Source organism: Boleophthalmus pectinirostris, unplaced genomic scaffold, assembly GCF_026225935.1.
Source record: "Boleophthalmus pectinirostris isolate CB_2022bp ecotype Guang Dong unplaced genomic scaffold, ASM2622593v1 HiC_scaffold_57, whole genome shotgun sequence".
NCBI lineage: Eukaryota > Metazoa > Chordata > Actinopteri > Gobiiformes > Gobiidae > Boleophthalmus > Boleophthalmus pectinirostris.
Window position 1 is genome coordinate 1 of NW_026571436.1, and position 25,000 is coordinate 25,000.

General features: G+C 36.0%; 4 protein-coding genes across 5 annotated transcripts; all 4 read right to left on the reverse strand.

Moving 5' to 3' along the window:
• ube2nb (ubiquitin-conjugating enzyme E2Nb) lies at positions 1 to 2,573 on the reverse strand. The gene is made up of 4 exons (XM_020926156.2): positions 2,435 to 2,573; positions 1,202 to 1,448; positions 691 to 831; positions 1 to 162 (listed from the first exon to the last, which is right to left on the reverse strand). Exons 1-4 carry the CDS (start codon positions 2,462 to 2,464, stop codon positions 119 to 121), a joined length of 462 nt encoding a protein of 153 aa, XP_020781815.1. The 5' UTR covers positions 2,465 to 2,573; the 3' UTR covers positions 1 to 118.
• A 437-nt stretch (positions 2,574 to 3,010) lies between these two features.
• mrpl42 (mitochondrial ribosomal protein L42) lies at positions 3,011 to 5,061 on the reverse strand. Of its 2 annotated transcripts, none has more exons than XM_020926728.2 (5): positions 4,916 to 5,061; positions 4,477 to 4,537; positions 4,318 to 4,402; positions 3,382 to 3,545; positions 3,011 to 3,108 (listed from the first exon to the last, which is right to left on the reverse strand). In XM_020926728.2, the coding sequence occupies exons 1-5, from the start codon at positions 4,992 to 4,994 to the stop codon at positions 3,051 to 3,053; spliced, it is 447 nt and encodes a 148-aa protein (XP_020782387.1). In that variant the 5' UTR covers positions 4,995 to 5,061; the 3' UTR covers positions 3,011 to 3,050. The 2 variants fall into 2 exon arrangements, with proteins under 2 accessions (XP_020782387.1, XP_020782386.1); XM_020926727.2 differs by having other exon boundaries at positions 4,477 to 4,540; positions 4,916 to 5,050.
• A 323-nt stretch (positions 5,062 to 5,384) lies between these two features.
• pwp1 (PWP1 homolog, endonuclein) lies at positions 5,385 to 9,899 on the reverse strand. Its single transcript, XM_055163195.1, has 15 exons — positions 9,708 to 9,899; positions 9,415 to 9,473; positions 9,171 to 9,340; positions 8,378 to 8,463; positions 8,171 to 8,267; positions 7,979 to 8,089; positions 7,628 to 7,758; positions 7,442 to 7,512; positions 7,265 to 7,361; positions 7,121 to 7,182; positions 6,739 to 6,850; positions 6,039 to 6,129; positions 5,847 to 5,968; positions 5,665 to 5,770; positions 5,385 to 5,589 (listed from the first exon to the last, which is right to left on the reverse strand). Exons 1-15 carry the CDS (start codon positions 9,771 to 9,773, stop codon positions 5,495 to 5,497), a joined length of 1,476 nt encoding a protein of 491 aa, XP_055019170.1. The 5' UTR covers positions 9,774 to 9,899; the 3' UTR covers positions 5,385 to 5,494.
• A 140-nt stretch (positions 9,900 to 10,039) lies between these two features.
• Positions 10,040 to 23,037, reverse strand: ano6 (anoctamin 6). Its single transcript, XM_055163194.1, has 19 exons — positions 22,665 to 23,037; positions 21,828 to 21,956; positions 19,987 to 20,052; positions 19,313 to 19,600; positions 18,388 to 18,501; positions 18,193 to 18,308; positions 17,729 to 17,863; positions 17,194 to 17,299; positions 17,044 to 17,104; positions 16,381 to 16,526; positions 15,450 to 15,527; positions 15,148 to 15,376; positions 14,145 to 14,314; positions 13,748 to 13,845; positions 13,487 to 13,623; positions 12,591 to 12,796; positions 11,804 to 12,000; positions 11,428 to 11,533; positions 10,040 to 11,337 (listed from the first exon to the last, which is right to left on the reverse strand). The coding sequence occupies exons 1-19, from the start codon at positions 22,773 to 22,775 to the stop codon at positions 11,122 to 11,124; spliced, it is 2,709 nt and encodes a 902-aa protein (XP_055019169.1). The 5' UTR covers positions 22,776 to 23,037; the 3' UTR covers positions 10,040 to 11,121.
• Between the last annotated feature and the right edge of the window lie 1,963 nt (positions 23,038 to 25,000).

A 25,000-nucleotide genomic window follows, 5' to 3' on the forward strand; every position in this document is an offset into this window, starting at 1 on the left:
TCTTTCAAATAGAATTGGACTCAATAACTTTATCTTTTTGTGTCCGTTAAATGTAAATGTAGACAGAATAGGAGTACATTGTGTGGATCACATTCAAACGCCTCAATCCCACTCCCTCTTATACTTCATTCTTGCCCGCATAGAGCCTGGTCCATGTTCGAGCTGCAAAAAACATAGAATTTCAATTACTGCAAAAATGAGACTAAAATAAAAAAGAACAAAGCAAGAAAAAAGACAAAATAGTATGCATTCTATTGCTCTCACAAAATTTCAGAATACAGGACAGCACAGTAGATTGCTTAGTCAAAATAAAGGTAACATGAGCCGTAGCTAGCCAACATGGGGACCATTTGCCTGCAAGACATGCAACTTATGAGATCACAAGATCTAGGCTGAGGGCAAGTAAAAGTCAAATCATCAGTGTTATTTTGATGATACCATCATATTCTTATGATGTAGGGAATTTTATTCAACCTGCAACAAAGTATTGAGTCAATAAAATTTTTTTCACAGTATAAAAAAAACTAAAAAGTTACTTAAAAGTGACTGTAGACAATATAAGTATCTCTATGTGTTAAACATGAACTACTGTAAAAAGCACATAACAGACTATAAAATAGTAAAAACCAGTTTTATCCTGTTACATTTGTATTCAGATTTCTGGAGGGCAAAGTGTGAACGAGTTTCTACCTGTCTCAATGGCACGGGTCTCATTCTTTTTCCACTCCTCTGCGACGTCATTTGCAAGAGGGTCGTCTGGGTTGGGAGCACTTAACAAAGCCTGGATAGATAGCAACACTGTACGGATCTGAAGAGCTGGGGACCACTTATCTGCAAGATAGACAGCAAGGTTAAAAAGTGAAAATGCCACGGCTACAACGGTTGATCGTAATTAAAAACAAATCTACAATACTTCTTTAAGGTGTTTAAAAATATAGACATCAGATTTAGCGAATTAAAAAAGAAAATTATTTGGTTTAAAAAAAAAGAAGAAAACTTTAATGCTTGAATTGTATAATTTTAACTCATTTTAAGTCAATCAGCCTCCCTCTCTGCCCGTAGCCCACCAAGTTCAATGTAATGTTCAGCATATCAAATGTTTTCACACGATAAAAGTTGTGTGTGTGTTATTGCATGATTCTGAAATGCCAACAACAAAATGTGTAGAATCACTTTACAAAAAATATATTCAACAAGTCACCTTTCAAAATGTCTAAACATATTCTTCCCAGTTTGTCAACGTTGGGGTGGTAGATTTTGGTCATGAATCGCACTTTGGGAGCTGCCATGGGATACTCTTCTGGAAGAAATAGTTCAAGTTTAAATGTCCCTCCTTCAAAGGGAGAGTCTGCAGGCCCCGCGATGACCACATGGAAGTAACGTGCGTTGCTTTCATCTGGAAGAGCAGAGATCCCAGGAACAGGCTCCTGCACCAACCTGTGTGTTTCCTGGGGTACAACAAAATACCATTATATTTAAAATAAAGTAAGTGAAATTAACATTAATGCGCACTGAGCCTGCTGGTGCCATTTTCCTGCCAAGATCAGATCTTTTCAAAACACAGACCTTGGTGTTATTGTGAAGATTCCATTAATTTCTTTTAAATACTTAAAACATAAAAGCAAAAAAAGAAATACAAATGTCATGTTTCCTTTCCAAATGATATGTGTACCTGTGCCACAGGCAGACATTATCACCCTACATAGAAGAAATGAAAATGAAAGCAAAAAGTAGGAAGTATAATTTGACTTTGGCTATTAACCCGTGCAGAGAACAGCGGACAACATTTAAGCTCGAGACAATGTTCACAGAGTGACAGCTTAAGGAAACACCTGAAAACGCTGTCACTGGTTCAAAGTGAAAATGACTTCTCGTTGAACCTGACAGGCAGCTGCTGTTGTGAAGCAAAGGCCCAGTGACACTGGTCCGAGGGAGGGGCAGAGGCAGTACGTCTATAAATCACCATGTTTTGGTTGGAAAACAACTGATTCCGAAATTGCATGAAACCAAGAACAAACACACAGATGGTAAAAGTCTTTCAGGTCTGCACAAACATGAGGCGCAGGAACCATAGCCACCTCGCTGTCGTTAGCTTTAGCCTAGCGCATCCATTCATATAACGCTAGCCATGAAGACACACGCCTACATAAACTATACAACCTGCGGCCAAGCAACCATGGCAAGTACGATTAAATACAGTTAATTTACCAAAATTACCAAGGAAAAGATAGATCAGATTCGTCTAAGAGAAAATAGCAAACCTATCGCTTGCCAAAATGAGCTAGCGTGATAACTAGCACGATAAGCGGTGGCTAACACCGCCAAGGCTCCATGTCCGTTTTCTCCCATTTTAGGCCTGTATATTTATATACAATATGTACTGTGCGCTGGTACATTGTAAATGATCATCTATGCACGGTGCAGTTGTGTGTACCTTTATAATCCTACGCGACAGACCGCTCATCTTGTGTTAGCTGTTGTATTTTTAGCCGTGGATTTCTCTCGATTCGGACTGAGCTGCGTGGGCGGGGCCGGAGCTCTCACTTCCGGTGGCTTCAGATGACGTATTAGTGTAAATGGCTTTATTTTATGAAAACCTGTGGCCTGTACATTTTTAAAATCTTTAGTCCCCACCACAGTGTGCAAAAGTCATCCAATATTAACTGACATTGAAGTATGGGTCAAATTTTTATCTACAAAGACAATAAAGTAATTTAACTCTAATAATGTCTCCTGTTTTTGAACCTCTTGAGTGTATGATGTAAGAACATCTGTGTACACCACAGTCAGGAAGTACCAAGCAGATATGTACAAAATGTAGAAATATGTAGGCACTGTCAAGAAGCAGTGCAATATAGTAAACAATGATGCAGACCTTTCTTTTGTAGTTGAGAGTATAATGAGTTTAGACAGAGTTTAGACATATGTTTTTAACTAAGTATATAACATAAGTAGTCTACATAAAGCATGACGTGGCGTCATTACTAGCTTCACTAAAAAGACAATTGCATCAGTTTTTAACAGTTTATTATATACAAAGAAAGTCTGGATTATGATGCCCATGTAGCTCTGTCCTTTGGACCCTTCTTTTTGCGTCTCATGTGGTACCTGTAATAAAAATAATAATAATGATACATAAATAAAACATTATTTCATAAGACTAAACATGTTATTATTTTGTAAGTATAAGAAAACAATCCTAATTAGTAAAAGACTGATATGATATTTCTCTATTCATCATTCAAAATACCAATTGGAATAAACTTGCTAAATGGAGTAATATAAACATCTGGAACGTTGGTGTTTGTAAATTAAGAAATATTGAGTGGTACAGGTATACCATATATAAACACAGGATAAAACAAATATCTGTATACTTACTGTCCCACTGGATACCATCGGTGTTTAGTAGTGAAAAACATCTTGCTCAGCTCCTCAATGGATGGCCCCTTATTCTCCTTCAGCACCTCTTTGCTCAAATGGGCTTTTAGAACCTGATCATGTGTGTCTGGAACATCACTCACAGGGTCTGGTCGTTGAATGGGCTACAGAGAGTACAATCACAAGTGAAGCTATATTATTGTACTAAAAATTAATCAGTGAATTTATTACAGCTCCAAATACTTGAAAACCAGGGCTTGGCCCCTGACTAAACCAGGTACAAAACAAAGAGATATCTAATTTTTAATTATTTAATTGTTTTTATTTATCAGGACAAAGTAAAAATAGAAATGCCTAAAAATCAAAGATGTTTGTACCAGACTCTAGCTTTGGAAACAAATGTTCAGGCTGGCTGTTAGGCTTAGGCTTGTTAGGGTGCTGATTTAGTCCCCCACCAAAATGTCATACAAAAATTTCAAACTCTATTTAGATAATAAGGAATAGACTCGATCTCAATTCCAATACCAATACCAATACCAATACCAATACCAATACCAATACCACAATGATAGTAAAAAACACAATTTAGATGATAGAATATAATTTTCAACATTGAATTATAGTGTTTTCTTTTACATTACCATGTGGCCTTATATCTGTAATCCCCCAGTTGTCCATGGGCCCTAGTGGGCATATACTAGTCTATATGGTTCTACAAAGTACTTGTCCTGATAAAGTTAAGATCATTCTGAAGCTATTCAGGAAATGGTAATTTCTCAGACTTTTTCCAAGTATCTATACTTGCTCAAATGAGTAACATAGTGCCATTTAGTATAATATATATTAGTACAATACTATCTGGTGCCAAAGTGTGATTTTGGAATACTTGAACATTATTTGAATATTATGAGAACATTGTTAGATATGCCATCTTACCTGAGTGAGCTCATAAGGAATGTCAGCTGTGGGGTGATAGCATACTACTGTCTTCCCATTTGTAGTGACACCAATTTGCACGTTACTAAAACCAAGACGTAAACAACAAATGTACATGAGATCCAGTTTCACAATCAAGTTTAACGTGAAATGACATACCAATAACTAGGATCATCAAGTGGGGGGAGGGTATTCTTCTGTCGAACTGCCACCAGACATGCTGCTGACAAACAAAAACATTAGGGTCATCAAGGCCATAAAAGGAATAGTTTTGTCAAATAGTCACTCACTGCACCAACGATAGCCTGGCTAATACAAACAACAGTCTACATGACTTTATAGCGCCATCTTCAAAGAACACACTGCCAACTAGATTTATGGTCACCTAAATTAATATCCAAGTTTAATAAATATTTATTAATTAATTATTAACTGAAGTTTGCTATGGATCGACTCGTCCATCACCAATGCTTCCACACGGCTAACCATGACATTAGCCTTAGCTAATAGCCTACCATCATGTCACAGAAGAAAAAGCTGCTGTATTTTTGTATTGCTGAACAAACAACAGAATAAATGACAACAATTATCGTCTTACTTTGTGCATTCCGTATTGCTGTACCGCAAAACAATCGTGTTAAATGGCTATGAAGCCTGCATAAATGACCCGAAGCCATGCCCGGTGCTCTGCTAGTTTATGATGTGCATCAGTGTTATGACTCCGGTGTAGCACGCCTGTCAACGTATCACGTTCCACCAAAAGTTTATAATTCAATAAAATGTTTCTATATCTTACGAGAAAACAGTGATAAATCATACTTATAATTTTTAGTACACACATTCAATACTTTCAGTTTTTTCATCAGTAATATTTATTGAACAATTTAAATACAGCATTTTCTATGTTACGCTACTCCTGATGCAAATTAATAATAGTTTAATTTATGGGGAATAATATATTGAAGAAAAATCAAACCATATTAGCATAATGTGAGCCATGTTCAACATACCGGTATCATAAAGTCTTTTTACAAATACATTTCATTTCGATTCAATTATCAGCTATATTTTGATTACCAGCCAGCCTGGTAGTTTTGACAAGCTTTCTGAAAAGCTTTTTATTTTTTCAGGTTCATATACATCTGTGTGTATAAAAATGGTTATTAGTAAATCATTTTTAAGAGACATCCATCTCTGCTGAACCAGAAGTGCTGGCTGCCTGTGATCCAGTGTTCACTACCAATCGCTCCCGGCTCCCAAACACCTCTTTCACTGTAAACAGAGAGAGAGAGACACTTAGCAAATGCAAGTTTAATTTAATACAATATAACTCATCATTGACTGTACCTGCAGCAACATCACTGATATCCCAAACTCTTAAACCTTCCCTTTGTCCTCCAAAAGCATAGACAAAAGGCAAATCAGGGCAGCATGATGAACAAAACATTACGCCCTGTCCAAAGAGAACAACAAAGTCAGCTAATGATGACACAAATAATATTACACATTATCAATACAGAAACTCATACCATCTTCATATCCCTTGTGTGCACTAGACTGGGTTTGTTTCCCAAAATGTCCCAGATTTTAACATGTTTATCTGCTGATGCAGTAACCAAGCATCCTTTTATTTGACTACTGAGGTCCAAACCTGCAAAAAACAGAAGATTAGAAAATAGAAATGGCAATGCAGTTGATTGAAAGTTTTCATTTTCACAAACCTGACACTTCTTCATCATGTGCCCTCAGAGTAAAAACAGGTTTATCTGAACGTGCATCAAGGCAATAAACAAACCCATCTTCAGTGCTGGCCTAAAACACGCACAATTACCATACAAATAAAAACAGAAAGACATCATTGTAAGCTAACTAAATAAATAATAATAAAACATAAGATACCGTATTTTCCAGGCTATTAGGTCTCTTGATTATAAGGCGCACTGTCAGTAAATGGTCTATTTTCGAACTTTTTTCACAAATAAACCGCACCGGACTTCAAACAAAACACAACAGTTGGATGGTTCAATTGGAATTTTGTTTGGTGCTGCGTAGGGAGGGTGTTGTCTGGGACCGCTGGATTGTTGGCGTGTTCGCAGTGACTCAGTTGTTCAATTGTGGCTCAGAGTGGCACATTGCATTAGCTTTTTTGTGTCGTTCCTCCATTCCATTCCTCCGTGTGAAGTGATGAGTGTGGCTGCGGGTGTGTTTCACTGAGCAGTCGCTGTTTGCTTAATGCATGTTTGCGTGCGCTGCAGGTGGTGCGGCTTTGTAGTTTGCTGAAGTCATGACGAGACACCCGAGTGGATTCGTGTATACTGCACTGTGGATTGCGGGGGGCGCAGTCGTTTTTTGATGGGGTTGGAGGCTTAAGAGTGTGCCTAATAGCCCAGAAAATATGGTAATATAAGACTTAAAACCTACCAGAAAATTACAAGGTGAAAAGTGGTTCCAGACTAGTCGCTCGACTTGACCACTAAACCTCCAACTCCTGTAGCTGTCATCTGGACTACGACAGTCATAAAGAATAGCGGTCCTGTAAAAATACGCATGTAAATATTCATTTATATTTATGGTTATGTATTTATTTAATACAAATAGCTGTAGACTGAAGTTAATAGCAATCAGTTGAATTGACGTTCAGACACATTCAGACATCCACATGTTGAACCATTTTTAGGGATTGGGTCCACACATTTGCCATGTTATGTACAACTCCATGTTTTAATACTAGTGAGTGCATACAGTTATGAATCATTAATTCATTTGTGTGACAGAGAAGACCACAAACCCTCAAAATACTCACTTGTCATAAGATCCTGATATCAATGTCTGTGCTTCAAATGGATGGAAAGCTAATGTTTGAACCTAGGATTATAAGAAATTTGAGAAATGAACACATTTAAGAATAATCAGCCACAGACACAAAATGTTTTGTAATACAGATTACCTTATCAGTGTGTTTCCTCAGTGTTGTAGCTGGTTTCCCCTGTGTTAGATCCCACAAGATAACTGTGTCATCTGCTGAACCACTAGCCAAAACATTTCTATGCCAAAAAAAAAAAAAAAAAAGTTAGTGTAAAACATAAATAGGTAATACATCATTTTCTCAATCTAAACGACTAACCTTACAACTTTGTTCCATGACAAATCTAACACGGCATCAGTGTGTCCTTCAGCAGGTTGTGCTGTCGCCCCCTGGTACAAAACATAAATATGTGGTACATATATTTTGTGAAAACAATGAAAAACACATTCACCTTTTAGATTAAATTAAATTCCTTTGCATAGGAAGGTACATGAGTGTGTATACCTTCTTGGTTTTTTTTTTCTTCTTTGCAGCTTTTTTGCTTCCAAGTGAAAAAGCTGGCTCTAAGCAGTCCACTACATCTAGATCCCAGACATCTATCTGAGGAGTCATATTACCCACTGCAGCATAGTTACCTTCAAACAAAACAAGAAGTTAAAATTAATCAACTGAACAATAGGGATGCATATTTGTAGAGTTCAAAACTACAGGGCTAGTAGGTTGTATATAAAATGTGGCATTGAGGTGACCAGTCAAATTGTGGTTTTGTTTCTGTGATTAATCTTGTGAACTTATTGTTGTTGGTGAAACTAAATATTTTAATTATAAACAAAATGACACACTGGAGATCATTACCTGGTCCTTCTCCAGGACTTGGATCAAAATCCAGCCACTCAACACAAAGAGGATAGGCTGGCAACAGGATATCATGATGCACATACAGAGAGTCCTCCTCAGAGTTGTAGACTGCAAATAAACAATAATAACACATTTGACATACAAAATAATAACTATATAAAAATGAGAATTTAAACAATTTTTTTTTACCAAAAATCTCCAAATTACAACAATCCTTCTCTGTTTTGCCAGCAAGAATTAGATTGTCACTGGGTTTTATCTCAAAATCTTCACGCTCGTACTGATCCTATAAAGAGAAGGAAACAATGATGATATTTTAGTATGTCATATCAGATAACAAGACAATCAAAGCAATAATCTGTAGATTTAATATTAAAAAGCAGTGTAGATTCTTACAGTATCTTTGATGGTGATGTAAGGATCCTCTTCATTGGAGGAGAACACTGTGAGACCAGCAAGACTGTCTCCAAGATTATTTGTGACTTTACAAGAAAAATGAAAATTATTAAATAAAAAAATGGGTATGCATTTTTATCTTGTATACAATATTGAAATAGTCATTGGTCACTGTATTTACCAGTCAAAAAGAAGAAACCAGAAGAAGTTATCAAGACTACTTTTGCTTTCAAGAAATTAAGTGATATGCAATATAATTATGTTAAATTAGCAATATCCTATGCACTTAAATTATTTTACAACATCTTAAAAGCGGACTAAACCTCTTTTAACAACTCTTTTACCTTTGACTAGAATATCTTGTTTGTATGTCACTGAATGTCAAAGGTTTAGTGACCATTACCACTACCACACGATCTTAATCAAATGTATAATTCAACACAACTCAAAAAGCACTATTGTAAACAAATGTTTGAAAACATATGGATAAGGGAAGTGTGAGCTGGTACTGATGTAATTTCATGTTGTACCTGAAATCATTATTTTACTACATTTCAGGAAATAGTTATTAATTTCAATTAATAAGTTACAATTTTAAATTATTTCAGGAAATGTACACTGCAGATGCCAGTGGGGATCAAATAAACAATAACAGAACTATTCCAGATCTAATCAATTTTCAACGTAATCCCAACCATGAAATTATCCAGAGGAGGACAAACATGTGGCCCAACTGAGGATCTTGCATACCACAGTGCATAATGCACTACTCTAGATTATTACAACTTCTCACCTGTATCCTCTTCATCATATTGGTCCAGCCCATACTCCGCCAACTCATCGTCCTCGTCCTTCTCTCCTTCATTCTCATTACTTTGAACAGTCTCATCTGTATTGGCGCTGTTTGAATTAAGGTCATCAGTGATTCCTTCATCTTCATCCTCCTCCACAAGAGCTTGCTCACTATTTTAAAAGTTAAAACAAACATTACTCAAAAAATACAGACACCAGTAGGTTTTAGCTGGAACATAAAATACCCAAGCTCTTCCTTTGTTTCAGTAATGATGCGCTGCAGCTCTTCTTGACTAAGTTCAACCTGAAACACAAGTTTAGGATACTAGACATTGTTCCTGATCAACCATAAACTATAATTATATTAAACACACAAACAAACAAACAAACAAACAAACAAACACACACACACACACACACACACAGAAATAAGCAAAGATAAAAGTAAAGGCACAAAACTGGTTGTAAATAGGCAAGTTGTCATTAAAATAAAGTTGTTGACATGTTAGACAATCGTTTAGCTTGACAGTTTGCTTACTTTGTCCGGAGTTTCTTTGGCGACGCCTCTTTTAACCCACCCTACACAAGTAATCTGTGAGCTCATGATGAATCCTATTTATATAAGAAATCTAACAAAATATAGTCAAATGAATGAAGAAATAAACACACAGCTGATGTAGCACGGCAAAGCGCACACGTGAGCAGTGCCACTGTCGCGGATCAATGACGTCACAAATTCTTCAAAATAAAAGCCAGAAATGCAGTTCTCAGTAAAAACTACGTCTGTTACAAAGTCTTTGTTTATTTATTTTTGTGTATTTTGCTACTTCATATTTATATATATAAATTAACACATAAGACACATGTTTGTTTTTTTTGGTTTTTTTTATACAAAAGTTTTATCAGCAAAAATATGGCATTAATTCTTTCATAATACAGTGGCAATTACAGTACCATTGTACAAATGATAATACCACAAAAATAACTGTCATTTTAAAATTGTGATTGAATAATACAAATTGAAAATGTTTACTGAAACAAGTGGTCATTATTTTGTATAGTGGTCAATATTTAGGTGCTTAGAAAGAACAACACAGAATGCCCATATACAAATTGAAAAAGGACTTCCTTAGGTAAAGACCATACAATAGCGGAAACAAAAGGTGTAACAGGCATCTCAGTCATAATTTGTGAGCTTGATCTGTTCATATGGCTTTTTAGATCTCAACTCATCATTTTGACTATGAAAGCTAGACAAATATTTCAGCACAACACAACAGTGACGACATAGTTTATCAGAGCTTACTATTGACTTAAAATACTATATTAATACAGTATTAAATAGATGGAGTGTTAACATTGTCATTAAGCATGAAAGACAATCACATGAACCACTTATATAAAACTACAAATATCAATTAAAATACATAATTAATTACACAAATTAGTAAATTCTAGTAAGATGAAGTTGACTTCCATGATCGTTCATAACAGGTTGCAATAATGTTCTAGACCAGTAGTTCTCAAACTGAGGTATACACAATGTCCTTCTGGTATGCAAGATTCTCTACAGTTCTTGTATTTATTTAATCTAGAGTCAGTTGTACACATTTGTTGTCTAGTTTAGATCTCCATTGTTCTGATTTTGAGCTGATTTTGATTTGGTGGTGCCCAGAGATTTGAATATGTTCTTAGGCAGTACTTGGTGTAAAAAGTTTGAGAAGTGCTGGTCTAGACTGGTCCAGAGGTGGAGGGCAAAAACAATGAATACTGTTTTGGCAATGCACTATTATCTGAAGAGAAGACACACACAAATGTTGAACTTGATTGATTTTGTATAAAAAAGTGCCAAAATTCTATACATTATGTATTTTGCAAATGTGCACAGCATCACTCTGTAATCTATATACATTCACATACATTTCTCTGTATTGTAACAAACCTTAAAAAAATCAGTCACTATCCATCTCCTCGGCCGACAAGTTTTGAATTGTCCCTTCCGTTATTTCTTCTTCTGGAGATTTTAAACGTTTGGTCACCAATTTGAGGTTGGTCTCATGGAGAATAACCTGCGTCAAGTATTTCTCCCGTTTCATTTGTTCTTTGACGGCGTAAGGGACATCAGGGATCAAATAGGATAAGATGAACTTAGTGAAGTAAACAATATGCTGAGGAGAAAAAACACAATTATAGCTTTAACTTATGGAATCAGACATTTTCATGGGGTTGTTTCTTTAATTTCATAATTATGTATTTACCTCTACGACAATTATAAAAGCCATTTTGGCAGCTACCACGTGCCAATAGTAAATTGTGTGCTCATATTCCTGAGGGTGCCCAGGGGGATACCGGAAATCTCGATACCTAAAAGAGAACAAGTAAATTATAGGTTATATAAGCAGAGCATATAAACGATGTAGAGCCAGCTATGACACATCTACTAGTACTTTATGAAATGTACAGTTTCCTTATAATATCTTGTTTTTAAATATACACTACTATTATTAAGTATAAATTATTTATTTATTTATTTTCATAAATTGAAAAAAGATAATCAAAAATAACTTGTACATAACTACTGTTCAGAAATGACAGTCAATAATTTAATGTATGTTTTGAACAGATGAGCTTTACCTGCATGTGGTGATATTGTTGGTGGGGCTCAGAGGGCGGCTTTGTTCGGTGAAGTCACTGATGTTGAAAATGGACAGGGAGCTGTTGATGTAGCCCTCCATAGTGTTACGGCCTTTTTCTCCATAAGGATACACAGAGAAGGACCAGTAGTACACCAAACGAGGTATCATGTCCGACGTGAAAGCAATGATCATGGCCTGGGGAAGCAGAAAATCAGATTACGACAATTCAATTTTCATTCATCTGTCTAATGTTGTCAGTAGAGGTTCTATTAATGTGGAGAGAGCAGCTTCTGTTATACAGAGCTTTATGCACATATGGTGAGCTACCAGGTTAAAGAACAGTTCCATCTTATATTGGTTATACTCCTGGTTTAGTCTAGTTTTGCAAAAAAAATATTGACACTAAAAATGTTAGTCAATTTCAGAAATAAATTGCGCATATTTTAATTTATCTACACACAAATGTACTTTTTTGATTAGTTCAAAGAGCAGGGCGGAGCAAATCCAATGACAGCAAGTTAAAACAGTAATGTATCGAATCACTAACGCAATACTTCCCATACTATTTGGTATCGGATCAAAACAAACATTACTGGTATCGCATACATAGCATACATACATCACTACAATCTATGATGTGAGTATTGGCCAATGTTGTATAAGTCCTGGATTAGTATTGATGTAGATTTGTAGATTTGTAAATGTAAGTTTATAATTGCTACTTCATATGGAAGGAATCACTGTTATGTTACTCTAAGTCTGATCGATAACCCCACATCACTCACATTTGTGGCCACAGCGAGAATAGCGATTCCCTGGAGAATGGGCTGCCAGGCTCCGATGGTGCTGGCCTTCTCTGGGACCATGCGCCGGAACTGAGTGGTGATTTTCCAGGCATCCACTCGGATCTCAAACAGGTTATTGACAAGAGCCAGGACCGGAGCCAGAGGGAAGGAGGCCACAAACAGGGTAACAAAGCCAAACTGGATCACTGTAAGAGACATCATAAAATATAAGACAAGTTCCAACTCACCCCATAGTACTGCTAAAAAGTTGAAAAGGATACTTATTTCAAGGGGCTTCCTGGTTAAAATTAAAGGCTAAATAAATAAAATAAATGGTTTACTGAGGAGAGACAGTGTATTTAATGATAGAAAGCTGTTGAGATCAGAGAACAAGCTGATCTAGAGAAATGCCAAGGCTATATTTATGTTTTAAATTTATAGGAGCTTGTAGCTAAATCTGGCAAAGGGTATTTTTCCTCTCTTTGATTAATGTTTTCTGTGCATTGTTCTTGTTTTAAATAAACAAAATAAATAATACGAGGGTGTCTTAAAGGTGTACATATTTTATTTGGTGGGGGGTCTGTCCTCTTTCTCATATATATTATTATATACTTCAGTGTTATTATTACAATATTATTGCTTTGCCTGAAATGTTCCACAGTTTATAAGGTGTTTAAGGTGGTTTAAGGTGTTTTCATTTTCAAAAATACCTGAAAATTGTGAATTAACAGGTCTCACCTGTAAACTGGCTATTGGTTTCACCTGTTTGTCTTCATGGAGCTATATGAGTTTAGTGCCATGTTGTGCAAGTGCAACATTCCAGGAAAGGCATTAATATCTCCATGGAGACAAGGGAGTACTAAATTCACAGTACATATAGCTAAAAACTGTTTTACCCATTTCGAGGTACTCATAAAAAAGTCCTAATTTGGAATTAGCCTGGAGGTGGTAGTCCTGTTCCCATCGAGGACAGCCTTTATCTGAGGTGATGCTCTGACCGCTGCAGTGACGAGCATACAGGTTTTTCAGCCAACTGCAGAGACAGAAGAATATTATATTACTTGTAGGTTTTCACATTTGAGACGTTTAAAGTTACAGTATTGTCTGAAAATACATTGTACATGGTCTGAAATAAGAAAACTGTTTCTAATGCTTACGGTAACAAGACCTCCTGGATGTTATTCCAGATAGCTTTACCTCCCATGATGATAGACAACTGAGTGGTCAGTTCAATGAGACAACCACCAGGATCACACTGTAAAAGGGCAAAATGTTAGTTACATGGTTGAATCATTTTGGAATATGTAATTACAATTTTGTGTAAACTATTAAACTAATAAAATAATTGCATACATTTCAGAACAGGATTGTATTAAACATAACAAAACCCCATTGACAGACATATATATCTCAAAGGCGCACATTGAAATATTTGTGGCGGAGGGTCCACCAGTTGCTTCTTTGCATGGAGAGGTTATTGCTTTCTTATAATGTTCAACAGTGTGGAGTTGAACCTAAAGTAAGTGTCTAAGTATTGAAATAGATGGTCTTTACCTCTTCATTCCGATATTTTCCAAGTAAATACACAGGCTGTCCAGGATAGCCCACGGCCTTCCCTTTGGCAAATGCGATGTAGAAACAGGAGGAGTAATAGTTGACAAATTGAAAGAGAAACATCTTCAAAGTCAGGCTGTTCTCATATTCTGTTCTGGTTCGAGGAAGCTCTGTACAAAAACAACATAAAAAAGGAAAAGTAAGATGGATTAAATACATCATAAAATGCTAGTCAGCACTATGGTCAACACGTACATTGGAATGAAGTGAGAAGGGTGTGTGCAAGAATTACAAAAAACTTGATTGACATTACTGATAAAGGCAAATTAGCACCATTTATAGACAGGAACTAAAATAAGAGGAAAGTATTTTTCCCACATTGGGGAAACTGTAGTAAAAGTAAAAGCTGGAGGTGATATTTTTCTTGTTTAAGGTGAAAGGATGCCCAAATAAGTGGCACAAAATAATTAAAAAATTTTATCCCAAAATGATATATCTTGCAACTATATTTAATGTTTTTTGGGTTTTTTTTGTACTATGTGACTTTTCCGATGAAGGGTTTGCCAACTGCTCATTTCTGTGGAGATGTCTTTGCTTTTCCTGGAATTTTCTACAATCACATTAAAAATTGTTTCCAAAGAAACAAGCAAGTGAGCCTACAATGCCAATTTAGAGGTTAGACCTGAGGAGAGGCAATGCTAACAATGAGAATGCGTGTTTTTTTAGCAATAAAAATACCTGTCATTTACTTTTTGTGTGTTTTATGGCATACTGTGGAACATTCTAGGAAAGCTACAATGTCTCCATGGAGAATCTATCTGAAAAGCTGCATAGTGCACTTTTAAAACAATAGACAAGTCATTGATAAAAACAATTCCCTTAATATTATTATGATCGTTTGTCTCTAGACCAGATTTAGCTTATTTGAAGGAGTGATAGTGAATGTGTTGGTAAAGATGCCCAAAACAACAAACTTAGGATCAATAATTAACTTTAGACATACCAAAGTCAGTGATCCAGATGGCCACTCGCTCATACAGCATGTTTAGGATCATTATAACGACAAAATTGATGAGAGATGCAGTAACAGAAGTGGCCATTTGGGGCGTCACATACTCCTTCAGTGGCTCCAGCTCTTTGAGGTCTTCTGTGCGGAGAGTGGTGGAGAAGGCGAAGAAAGCAGCCAGCCGATAGATGGTGATTGCAACAACTGACGCGATAATCAGCATAATCTAAAAATTATGAAATAAACTAGTGAATAAAATGAAGATTAATCAGAAGCAAATTGTGGTTGCCAAAACTTACCCAGAACAACACAGTTCCCATTCCTACTGATAAACGCATGCATTTTCCACATGTTGAATAAGGCACCCTTTCTTTTACCTAAATATGAACAATACAATTTTTTTTAGGGGTGTGCAAAAATATCAAAATATCAATATATTGTATCGTTTAATGTGATGATACAGTATCGATATCCGGTACTGGTGTATCGATATATTGCCAAGAGTATTATAAAGAGTACTGCAAGATACTGAAAGGTGCTGTAAAATCTAAAATACCAAACTAAAAGTTATATACAAAGTAATCTAGGTGCAGTATCAAAGCAAAGATTGTACTCATCTTACTTGTGTAAACAAGAGTTATGTAAGTTTCAGTATCACCAAAAAGGAATTTTCCAAGTCAACATTCAAACAGAGTAGAAAATGTAGCAAATGGGGTAGAAAAACATCACTCAAGGGTTAGGTCAGATCACAATATAATCACAAAAAAAACATATATTTAGAAGCAAGTATATATAAAGCTCTATATAAGTCAACCTTAAGGTAAAGTGCTGTTTTATTTGGCTGTTTATGTCACATTAAAGGTGCACTGTGTAACATTTCTAGTGGAGAGTCAACTGCTTGTCTCCATGGAAATGTTATTGCTTTGTTCCACAGGACAGATTAATCCTGTCTATCACACGGGAGACAAGCAGGTCACAGCACTATGCTACATTACAATTCAGATCTGTGGAAAGTCACAGAAATCACAGAAGGAATGATTCTATTTTTCAGCAATAGAAACACCTGTAACGAATAAATGCTAGATGGATATGTTTGATGTCATACCATGGAACATTCCAGGTAAAGCAATAATATCTCCATGGAGACAAACAGGTAGCAGACCCTCAGAAAAGTTACGCAGTGCACCTTTAAGTTTATCCTATTCTAATTATGTATTAAATGTTGATTACCCCGGTGATAGGGTTCTTCTGTTCATAGATGCATTTGGCCTCGTATTCCGGGCGAGGTGGCTCTTCCTGCTCCAGAAACTCAACCGTGTCCCATTCGTACTCGAGCTCCGCCTGGTAACGCTTCCAGAACTCCAGGAAGAGGGTCACTACAGGAAGGAAATAAACAAGAGCAGGAAAAAAATACTTAATATGTGTAAAATATGTCAGGAAGAAATGGCAAAATACAATCTGCATTAAAGCAACTAGGGCAGTGTTCAAAAACAAACTATACTACAGTTCAAATTCCAGGCCCAAACTTTATTCAATCTGCATTTTTAATACTTGGTAATATGATGGTAATTTATATGCCTGTTTTTATTGAATAACAATGTTTTTTTTAAATATGTATTTGTTTAGATTTACTCTGATGGTACTGGAAAGAACTTTGATTACATGCAGTGTCAGAAATGGCTCTTTTTTAAAATATGTTGCCCACTGGATTTTAAGTTATTTTTCAATTTAATATTTTGACATATTCGTTATATTCTAAAATGGGAACTCATATTATAAAATGGGAAACATGACAGTGTACACTTTCTTCTTAAAAAGCCTTCAAATGTGTGCAGTCAACAATGCATTTGCAAATATTAGATGAAGATAAATTGCCAGATTACAAAAACTCACCCCATATAGACATGAAAACTGCAAAAACTAGTGTTCCAAAATTGTCAAATATACAAAGTTTCTATAAAGAGAGATAAGAGTAGAAGTTAACAGTGATTTGAATACTCATGTAAGGCAAATACTGTGACATTGTTTAAATCTGTAGCTCACCTTTGAAGCCTCACACGTGCTGTTCAACCTCCAGTATTTGCAGTGTTTGTCACACTGTGGACACATCACAATCTGCCCTCCGATATCAGGGTCACAAACCTCTTTACTACAGAAATAAAAACAGGACAAAAGTTAGAACATTTGGTGAGAACTAAAAGTGCACAATGTAACGTTTCTGGTGGAGCTCCTTCATCTGCTTATCTCCATGGAGATGTTTTTCCTTTGCCTAGAATGTCCCACAGTAGGGCGTTAAAACTGTCTATCGTGCTTTTATTCATCTTTAATTAATCTTTATTTATCACTATTTCTATTGCTAACTAAATACCTTAAAAGCACAAATTCATTCTGAGAGCAGGGACACACCTCTCCACAGATCTAACAGGCTGTATAAAACAGAAGTGTAATACAGCCATACTGTGGGGCAAGAGAAGCAACAACATCTCCATGGGAACAGCAGGTGGCAGACCCTTCAGCAGAAAAGTTACTTAGTGTACCTTTAAGCTTTTATAGTAATCAGTTTTATTTGAGTGTGAACCTCCAGGTGCTGGTTTCTTGTGTCTTGTATCCATAAATGAAACAGCCGAGTCCCACCACAGCGGCCACAGCGAGCATTATCGTGTAGAATCCCAACCAGGCGAAGTAAATACCAATCTTCTCTCCATAATATTTTCTATGGAACAAAACACTGTCATTTAGACTGGTGCTTCCTGCTTTTGATGATTTTAAAAACACAGTCTTGAAATCACAATAGCCTCAAAGATTTTTTTTCCATTACACAACACACTGTCCTTCCAATAAGGAAATTTGCTCTATCATTCTTCCCCAAATCAAACAATACAAAACTAATGTAAGCCTATTAACCTCATACTACTGACTTATGGTGATTGCCCACTCTATTTTAACTTAGCCAAGTCAACGTTACTGAATCCAAAGCTCCGCAAAAATGGTTGTAAGTAGTGGATGAAGCAAAATTACACGCCATAAATGACAATCAGTTACCTTATTAAGTCTAGAGGCTGCATCTTGTAGAAGCTTTTGGGATGAGCCCATTCTTGAAATAAAAGATACCTCTCGTTGGGACAATCTTCTTCAGTGGACTTTACATTAAACCTACACTACAAAAATATACAAAAGAATGAAATACAAATGTGCTAAATGTGGCTGTGTGTAATATTGAAAAAACATGTCACTTACATCATGTAGGGGATAAGCAGCTTTGTACACGCCACCGTCCAAGAGTTTAGTGATGCCAAACTTCTTAACGATCCCTCGTATTTCATAGGGTGCACGGCTCAGAATGTAGAATGCCTAAGAAAAAAACACATATTATTTATTTCTGTGTAAACAACGCAAAAAGAGACTCATGTATTTGGTTGTGATCATGTATAGGACCAAACAAACTTCCATAAGCCTCCTCTTTGATATTCCTGTTACCTGACAATCTTAACATCCTTAGCAGGTCTTACATACATATATACATACTGTTTTGTTGTTTATAGAGAGGAGCAATAGATCGTAACTCAAACCTTTGTAAATTATTATTGCTTCCAATTTTGATTTGATTATGATTACTCTTGCAGCGTTAATAGAAAACAATTAAAAGGATAAAGTGAATACAGGTAGAGACAAGAAACTCTGTAACAAAAGTAAAACCTAATCAATGTCCAATTTGAATTATCTTGTCTCTTAATAATGCATTATGTAACTTGTACTGTGGAGGGGCCTCTAATTAGGGCATCTCCATGGAAATGCTATTGTTTTGCCTGTTAAGGTACATTTTATTGTATTCCTTTTCATTATACCCATCTTTCAATACTGTTGGGGCATCTCCTCAGGAGCAGTGGCCTGCGGACCCATCTCCATGATTTTGTTATTAAGTTTAGTCAGGACTAAAATCAGTGGAGGATGTACCTGGTGTATGTTTTGAGTTGATGGGGGAAAACCGAAGGTCAAATGTAAAAAGCAGAGCAAGAATGCATGTTTTTCAAGGCATTTTGCAATCTATACACCTGAATAAATTGAATTTTAAAAAGTAGAAAACAGTGGAACTTTAAGTCAAAGTATTCATTTACTAGTGTGACAAACTATATCAATCCACAAAAAGACTTGAAAATCTTACCATCCTGCTCCTCATGGACGGTGTAAAAAACATGTCCTTGTCTTTAATGTAAAAGTACTCCAGACGGGCCTTCTCAAATGGAGCAGTGAAGTACTCTGTCTCTTTGCTGATTAGGTCTTCGTCTGGGTAAAATGCTTTGGTGACACAAGAGAGATAATTCCACAGAGATGGGCGGCAGGACAGGTCATTGGGCTGGATGGGCAGTTTAATGTGGAGGACCTCAGCGTATGTGCACAGGACGTCCCAGGGCATGTGGATTTTAAGGAACATCAGCTTCTCATCCACAACCTTCAAAACACAGACAAAGCATTCAGTGGAAGTGATGGTACTTTAATCATAGCCACACAACAAAAACTAATGTTGTAGCTGCAGTTTGTTTGGAATAAAACTATTTTTATTTTACAAACAACTAAATACTTCACATGTGATGATGTCATTGTTATTGATGGTGTTTTTTTATTTATACATTTTACTTGGTCCTACACAGCCTTTCAATTCTGACTTTCCTGTTGACAAGATAAGACTGCACAATCAAACCTTACCTACTGTATAAAAAAAATAAATAAAACTCAACAGATAATTTTAGGAATGCTCAAAGTTATAATTTTATTTTTAATACAGTAATAATCACAGAGCCCTAAATATAAAACCAGCACAGTGAATTGTTCACTCACAGATCGTGTGGCCTCCAGCTCCATCCCCATCTTCATTAGACTGGCTTCAAAATACTGTCTCCGTCTCTAAAGACAACAGCAAAAATAAAAGATTTTCACTAACAAATTCTGAATTAATTTCTGCTCTAACTTACTTTTTTTTTTTTTTTTTTTTCTGTCAATAGTTTTAGCACATTATTTGAAACTTGGTTAAGTTTGATCATTTCATTCAAAAATGTATCTGAACAGGGGCTCAGATGGTCAAACCATTTAAAAGTTTCTCATCAGTTCACACAGCACTTGTACTTCTATTTCATTTAATTTTTTTTAAACAAAAAATGTTACAATATATTGAAAAAAAAAGAAACTCTTCTAACCCCAAATGCATCTGTGTTAAGTGTGAAGTCCATTGTCAGACTACACTAAACCAGTGATTCTCTGTGGTCCCTGAGAGAAAGACTAAGACTTCTGAGCTGCACTGTCAAATGAATAAAAAGCACATGAAAACACATGACCATAGTTTCGGAGTTTTGATGATAAAACTTGCTTTTGGGGCATGATTTATCAGAAGTATGTCAAAGCGATTGAAAAAAAAAACAAAAAAAACTGTAATGACCAAAAAAGACACAGACACTTTGATACAGCAAAAACAGTAACCAGTACTCTACCTGGAGCTAGCCCTCAGGACAAACTATATAGAGCTTTGGTCACTTTTGTGTGAGATACTGAGGGCGAGCCTATTACAGACCACTCCTCTCCTCATGTATTCAAGTGTTGACTAAACAAAACTGAATACCAGCAAAAATACAGTTTCACATTCAAAATGTATAAATCAAACCCCCAAATGCAAATGTTACCATAAAAACTCCCAAACTGTGGCCACGTGCTTTTCTGTGCTCTTTCATTCATTTGACAGTGCAGCTCAGAAACCTTAGTCACTACAAGACCTTTACACCAAGAGTACTCAGGAAATATGGGGTAAGTGTGAAATGCTTTGCTGATAAATTCTGGGTGCTCGTAAATACTTGCTTTTTGCTGTCATGTTTAAGTTTGAAAAGAGGCTGTGAACTGTGTGAACTGATGAGAAATGTTCCAGATGATTTGACCATCTGAGGCCCTGTTTAGATACATGTTTGAATCAAATGATCAAATTAAACAAAATTTTAAAAAATGCCCTAAAATTATTGAAAAAACTGTAACGTTTGTTACACAGATTAGACTGTGATGTGGTCACTGATAAATTATGCAAAGTAAATATAAGAGATCACAAGATTAAACTCAATGCGCTGCATGCATAAATGAATATATAACTATTTTGATGGTTTTATATGTATTACTCAGACTCAGACAAATTGCGAATCTGTTTGGTGCTTGGCAGTGAGGATAACCAGTAACCACAAAGTGATGCAATGAATTAGTATTACAGCTGTTGCAATGCAAGCCACAGGCTAGTCAGAAAACTGAAGCCATTCTGATCTAAATTAATAATTAAGAACAATGTTGTTACCAACAACAACAAACTAAATCAAAGACAAGACTTTTGCACATATTGATTGATGATTTTAAGTTTGGTCGCTAGCAATAAATCACAACTGAACATCAAATACACTGTCCAATACAGCAAATAAACTAATGGAATCTCCCTTATACAGGAATACAAATATATTACAGACACAAGCAACTTTCAAAAATGAAAAAAGAAAAGCAGAGCTGACATCAAAAAATATTAATACTTTAGAAAAAATTAAAGGTTCAAAGTGTTACTCAAATATAACATACACACCATTACATATAAGACATCTATTAGCAAATATGTCTGGGAATGACCATAGTGCGCAACAGTTGGGAGAGAGTGTGGGCACCTTGCGTCTTGCAGCGTTGTGCCTCTTCTCAAACTCTTTCTTATCCTCGTCTTCATACACCAGGATAAAGTCAATCCTTCGAACGCCATCATTAAAGAAAAGTGTGTCTTTTTTGCCGTTAAATTCAACCTGTGAACAAAAACAAGGAGCAGCTGATAAATCTGCCTGGTGAAACTCGTACACCTCCTCTTCCATGGTCCCATACATATTGAACCAAGAGCCTGAGTGCTACTGTTGGAAATATGATGACCTTGTCTGGACCCAACACAAGAGGGAGGGACTAACATTGTCACACCTAGCTTCAATTCTCCGGACTGTCTTGCTGTATGGTAAACACTGACAATACTGCCGTAGAATAATAATAAAGTTTGTGCTATCCTCCAGCTAGTAATCATAATAAAAGAACTATAATCACTCCCTCAATGACCTACAAAACATTCAGTAAAGGAAAGATTACTTTGTTATTATACTGATTAGTTGTGTTTTTAATGTTAACACACATCAACTTCTGAGGCAAAAGATGTGAAATCTAATAAAACTTTTATATTACAATTCCATTTGTCATCAACTAATCCCTGTTGACTGGATTATGTCTTTTTTAATTCTTAAATTGAAACAAAATCCAACAAGTTTCAGACACATTTAATGGAATGTTTCACAGTATTAGGTTTCACAGGTATTAAACCTATCTATCGTCATGGAGACCAAACCAGACCAAGTTACAGGTCAGATATGTGGAGAGACAACCCCACTCACAGTCAGAATGCGTGTTTTTCTGGTTATTTTTGCGCTATAACACTACCTGTAATATCAAAGATACTCACAACATTAACTCACCTCTGTTGCTTTGACCACTACAGCCCCTTCTTTAATACTGTGATAGGTCGGCAAAAACTCCTCTGGGTAAACTGGGAGAAACAGGTGCATAAAAATAAATAAGTGTTTCATACAGCAATTGTATATGTATTTATATTATAGTCCTAAATTAATATTATAAGACAGATAAATGAAAACAACTTAAAACTTAGACAAACTTTACTGATCTACAAGGGAAGTTATTTGTTGCTCACATATCACAATATATTATAATAACACAGAGCAAATATATGGTAATAAGTAGCAAAAACTGGACTAAATCATTTTTTTACTTTAAGTCACTGATAATATGGTCCTAAATCTGACTGTATTAAATAACCATTTACAGTTTGCACTATGACACAGGTGTCAAACATACGGCCTGGGGGCCAGATCCAGCCCCCCAAGACCTTTAATGTGGCCCTCGGCTGATTTTCTACTTAAATATTTGAATTATATTTTCTATTAAAATATTGGTAATTTTCTGCATCGCTTAGCATAGCAGCGTCTCCAGAGGCTCTGTGCGTGGCCCCTCCCACCAGAGCAGCACAAAAGAACGCTTGGCTCTTTCCAAACACTCTTAAAGGACGATCGTTTTGACAGTTGACTGTGACACCCTCATCAGCAAAATGTCAAAAATAAGAAAAGTGGACGCTGAGTGCAGGATTTTCCAAGAAAAATTTACTTATTCCTATTTGCATACAAGATAATGTTAAAACATTGTGTTGAAATAGAATTTGTTGTTCATAATATAATATTTTGTAAAAGAAAGAGTTCACCAATTAAAAAAAGATTTCTGTAATAGATTTGCGTTTCTCTGCACAAATATTTGAACTTATTGTTATTTTTGGGGTTTATATGCCATGAGTTTTCTGATCCGGCCCCTTTGGGATCAAAGTTGGTTGGATACAGCCACCGGACCAAAATGAGTTTGACACTCCTGCACTATGAGGTTATCAAGAAGCACTTAAGTTGGTTAGTGCCTCTCTTCCACAAAGCACGACTGACCACAATTCTCCAATTACGTTGTTAAGCTAAATGTACGGTGGTGGTATGACTTGCTTATATCAGATGCTTTGTATTGACATAGTTCTTTACCCTAGCAGACAGTGCACCATCAAATACAGGGACCCTTGCCAATTTCTCCCATTAAAATAAAAAGGCTTACTGGGCACTAAATGAAAACATATGTTGTGTTCAAAACATTGTCCCTAGTAACACCAAAGGAAACTACACTCTTATGTGTTGACGTATTTTAGGGTTCCTATTAGGCAGAAGTGAGTAAAAAAATCACAATTGATAATAACAAAAAGCACACATTTCTCAAAGATTGCTAAAAGATCATCTGATTATACTGTTATTTATACTGTTATTACAATGGTTAGAATTATATATAAAAGTTTGTCTACATCACTCTCCCCTGCTTTGATCACTTTTCAAAACATGTTACTCTTGAAAGCTGAAAACCTAATTCCCCTCAGGCTAAGCAATTATTAGTTTATAACATCCTGTATTTTGAGAGTGTTTACTAGACTGAAATATGCACATGTTTCTAGCTGTAAAACAAATCAAAATGGCCACTAAGACTGAAAACACTTGAGGCATCATACAAGATCAATGATGCATTTAAAAAGTATGTCAGCATGGCAAAAAAAAAAAAAAAAAAAAAGTCTTGTAACCACAGAACAAAGTGCCACTTCCTCTTTAGAGAAGTATATTTGAAAAGCAGCATACCATTGTCCAAAAGTTAATTAGACTCATCTGCTTTGTTTCAGCATCTTCAAAATACAGTAATGATCTCTGTATGATAGTTTTATGCATGCCATTAAATAGAACACACTGATTTTCGTGTTTTGCGTTGTCATTGTGGCTTTATGCCAATTTGGTGCAACTGTTACTGTGCTCTATAAGGCCTTTATTAATGAAGTAGCCTATACACAGTGTCCCATTGTAAGACACTTGTGCACTGGGTCTTTTCCCAGTACCCAGAGCAGGAGATGACAGCTGTACATTTCAAGTGTGGACTCAAAACTTCAACATCTGCTTCAGAAAACAAAATGGGGTTTTACTGTGTTCACTGCCTCACAGTTGGTCAGAGTCAGCTGTCAGGAATGTAAGACATGCCAGATTAGAGGAATGAATGAAGAGATTAAATCAGTAAATGTGCTGGTTGATAATCAAAGTTGTGGTTTCATTTCCAGTTAAGTTGGTTGTTTGACAGTCATGCACATGCAAGGTATACGTCCATCCAATGTATCCCTATTGAATTAAAGGTTTAGAAACACCCTATGGTCAATAGTTCACCTTAGCCTATGTGT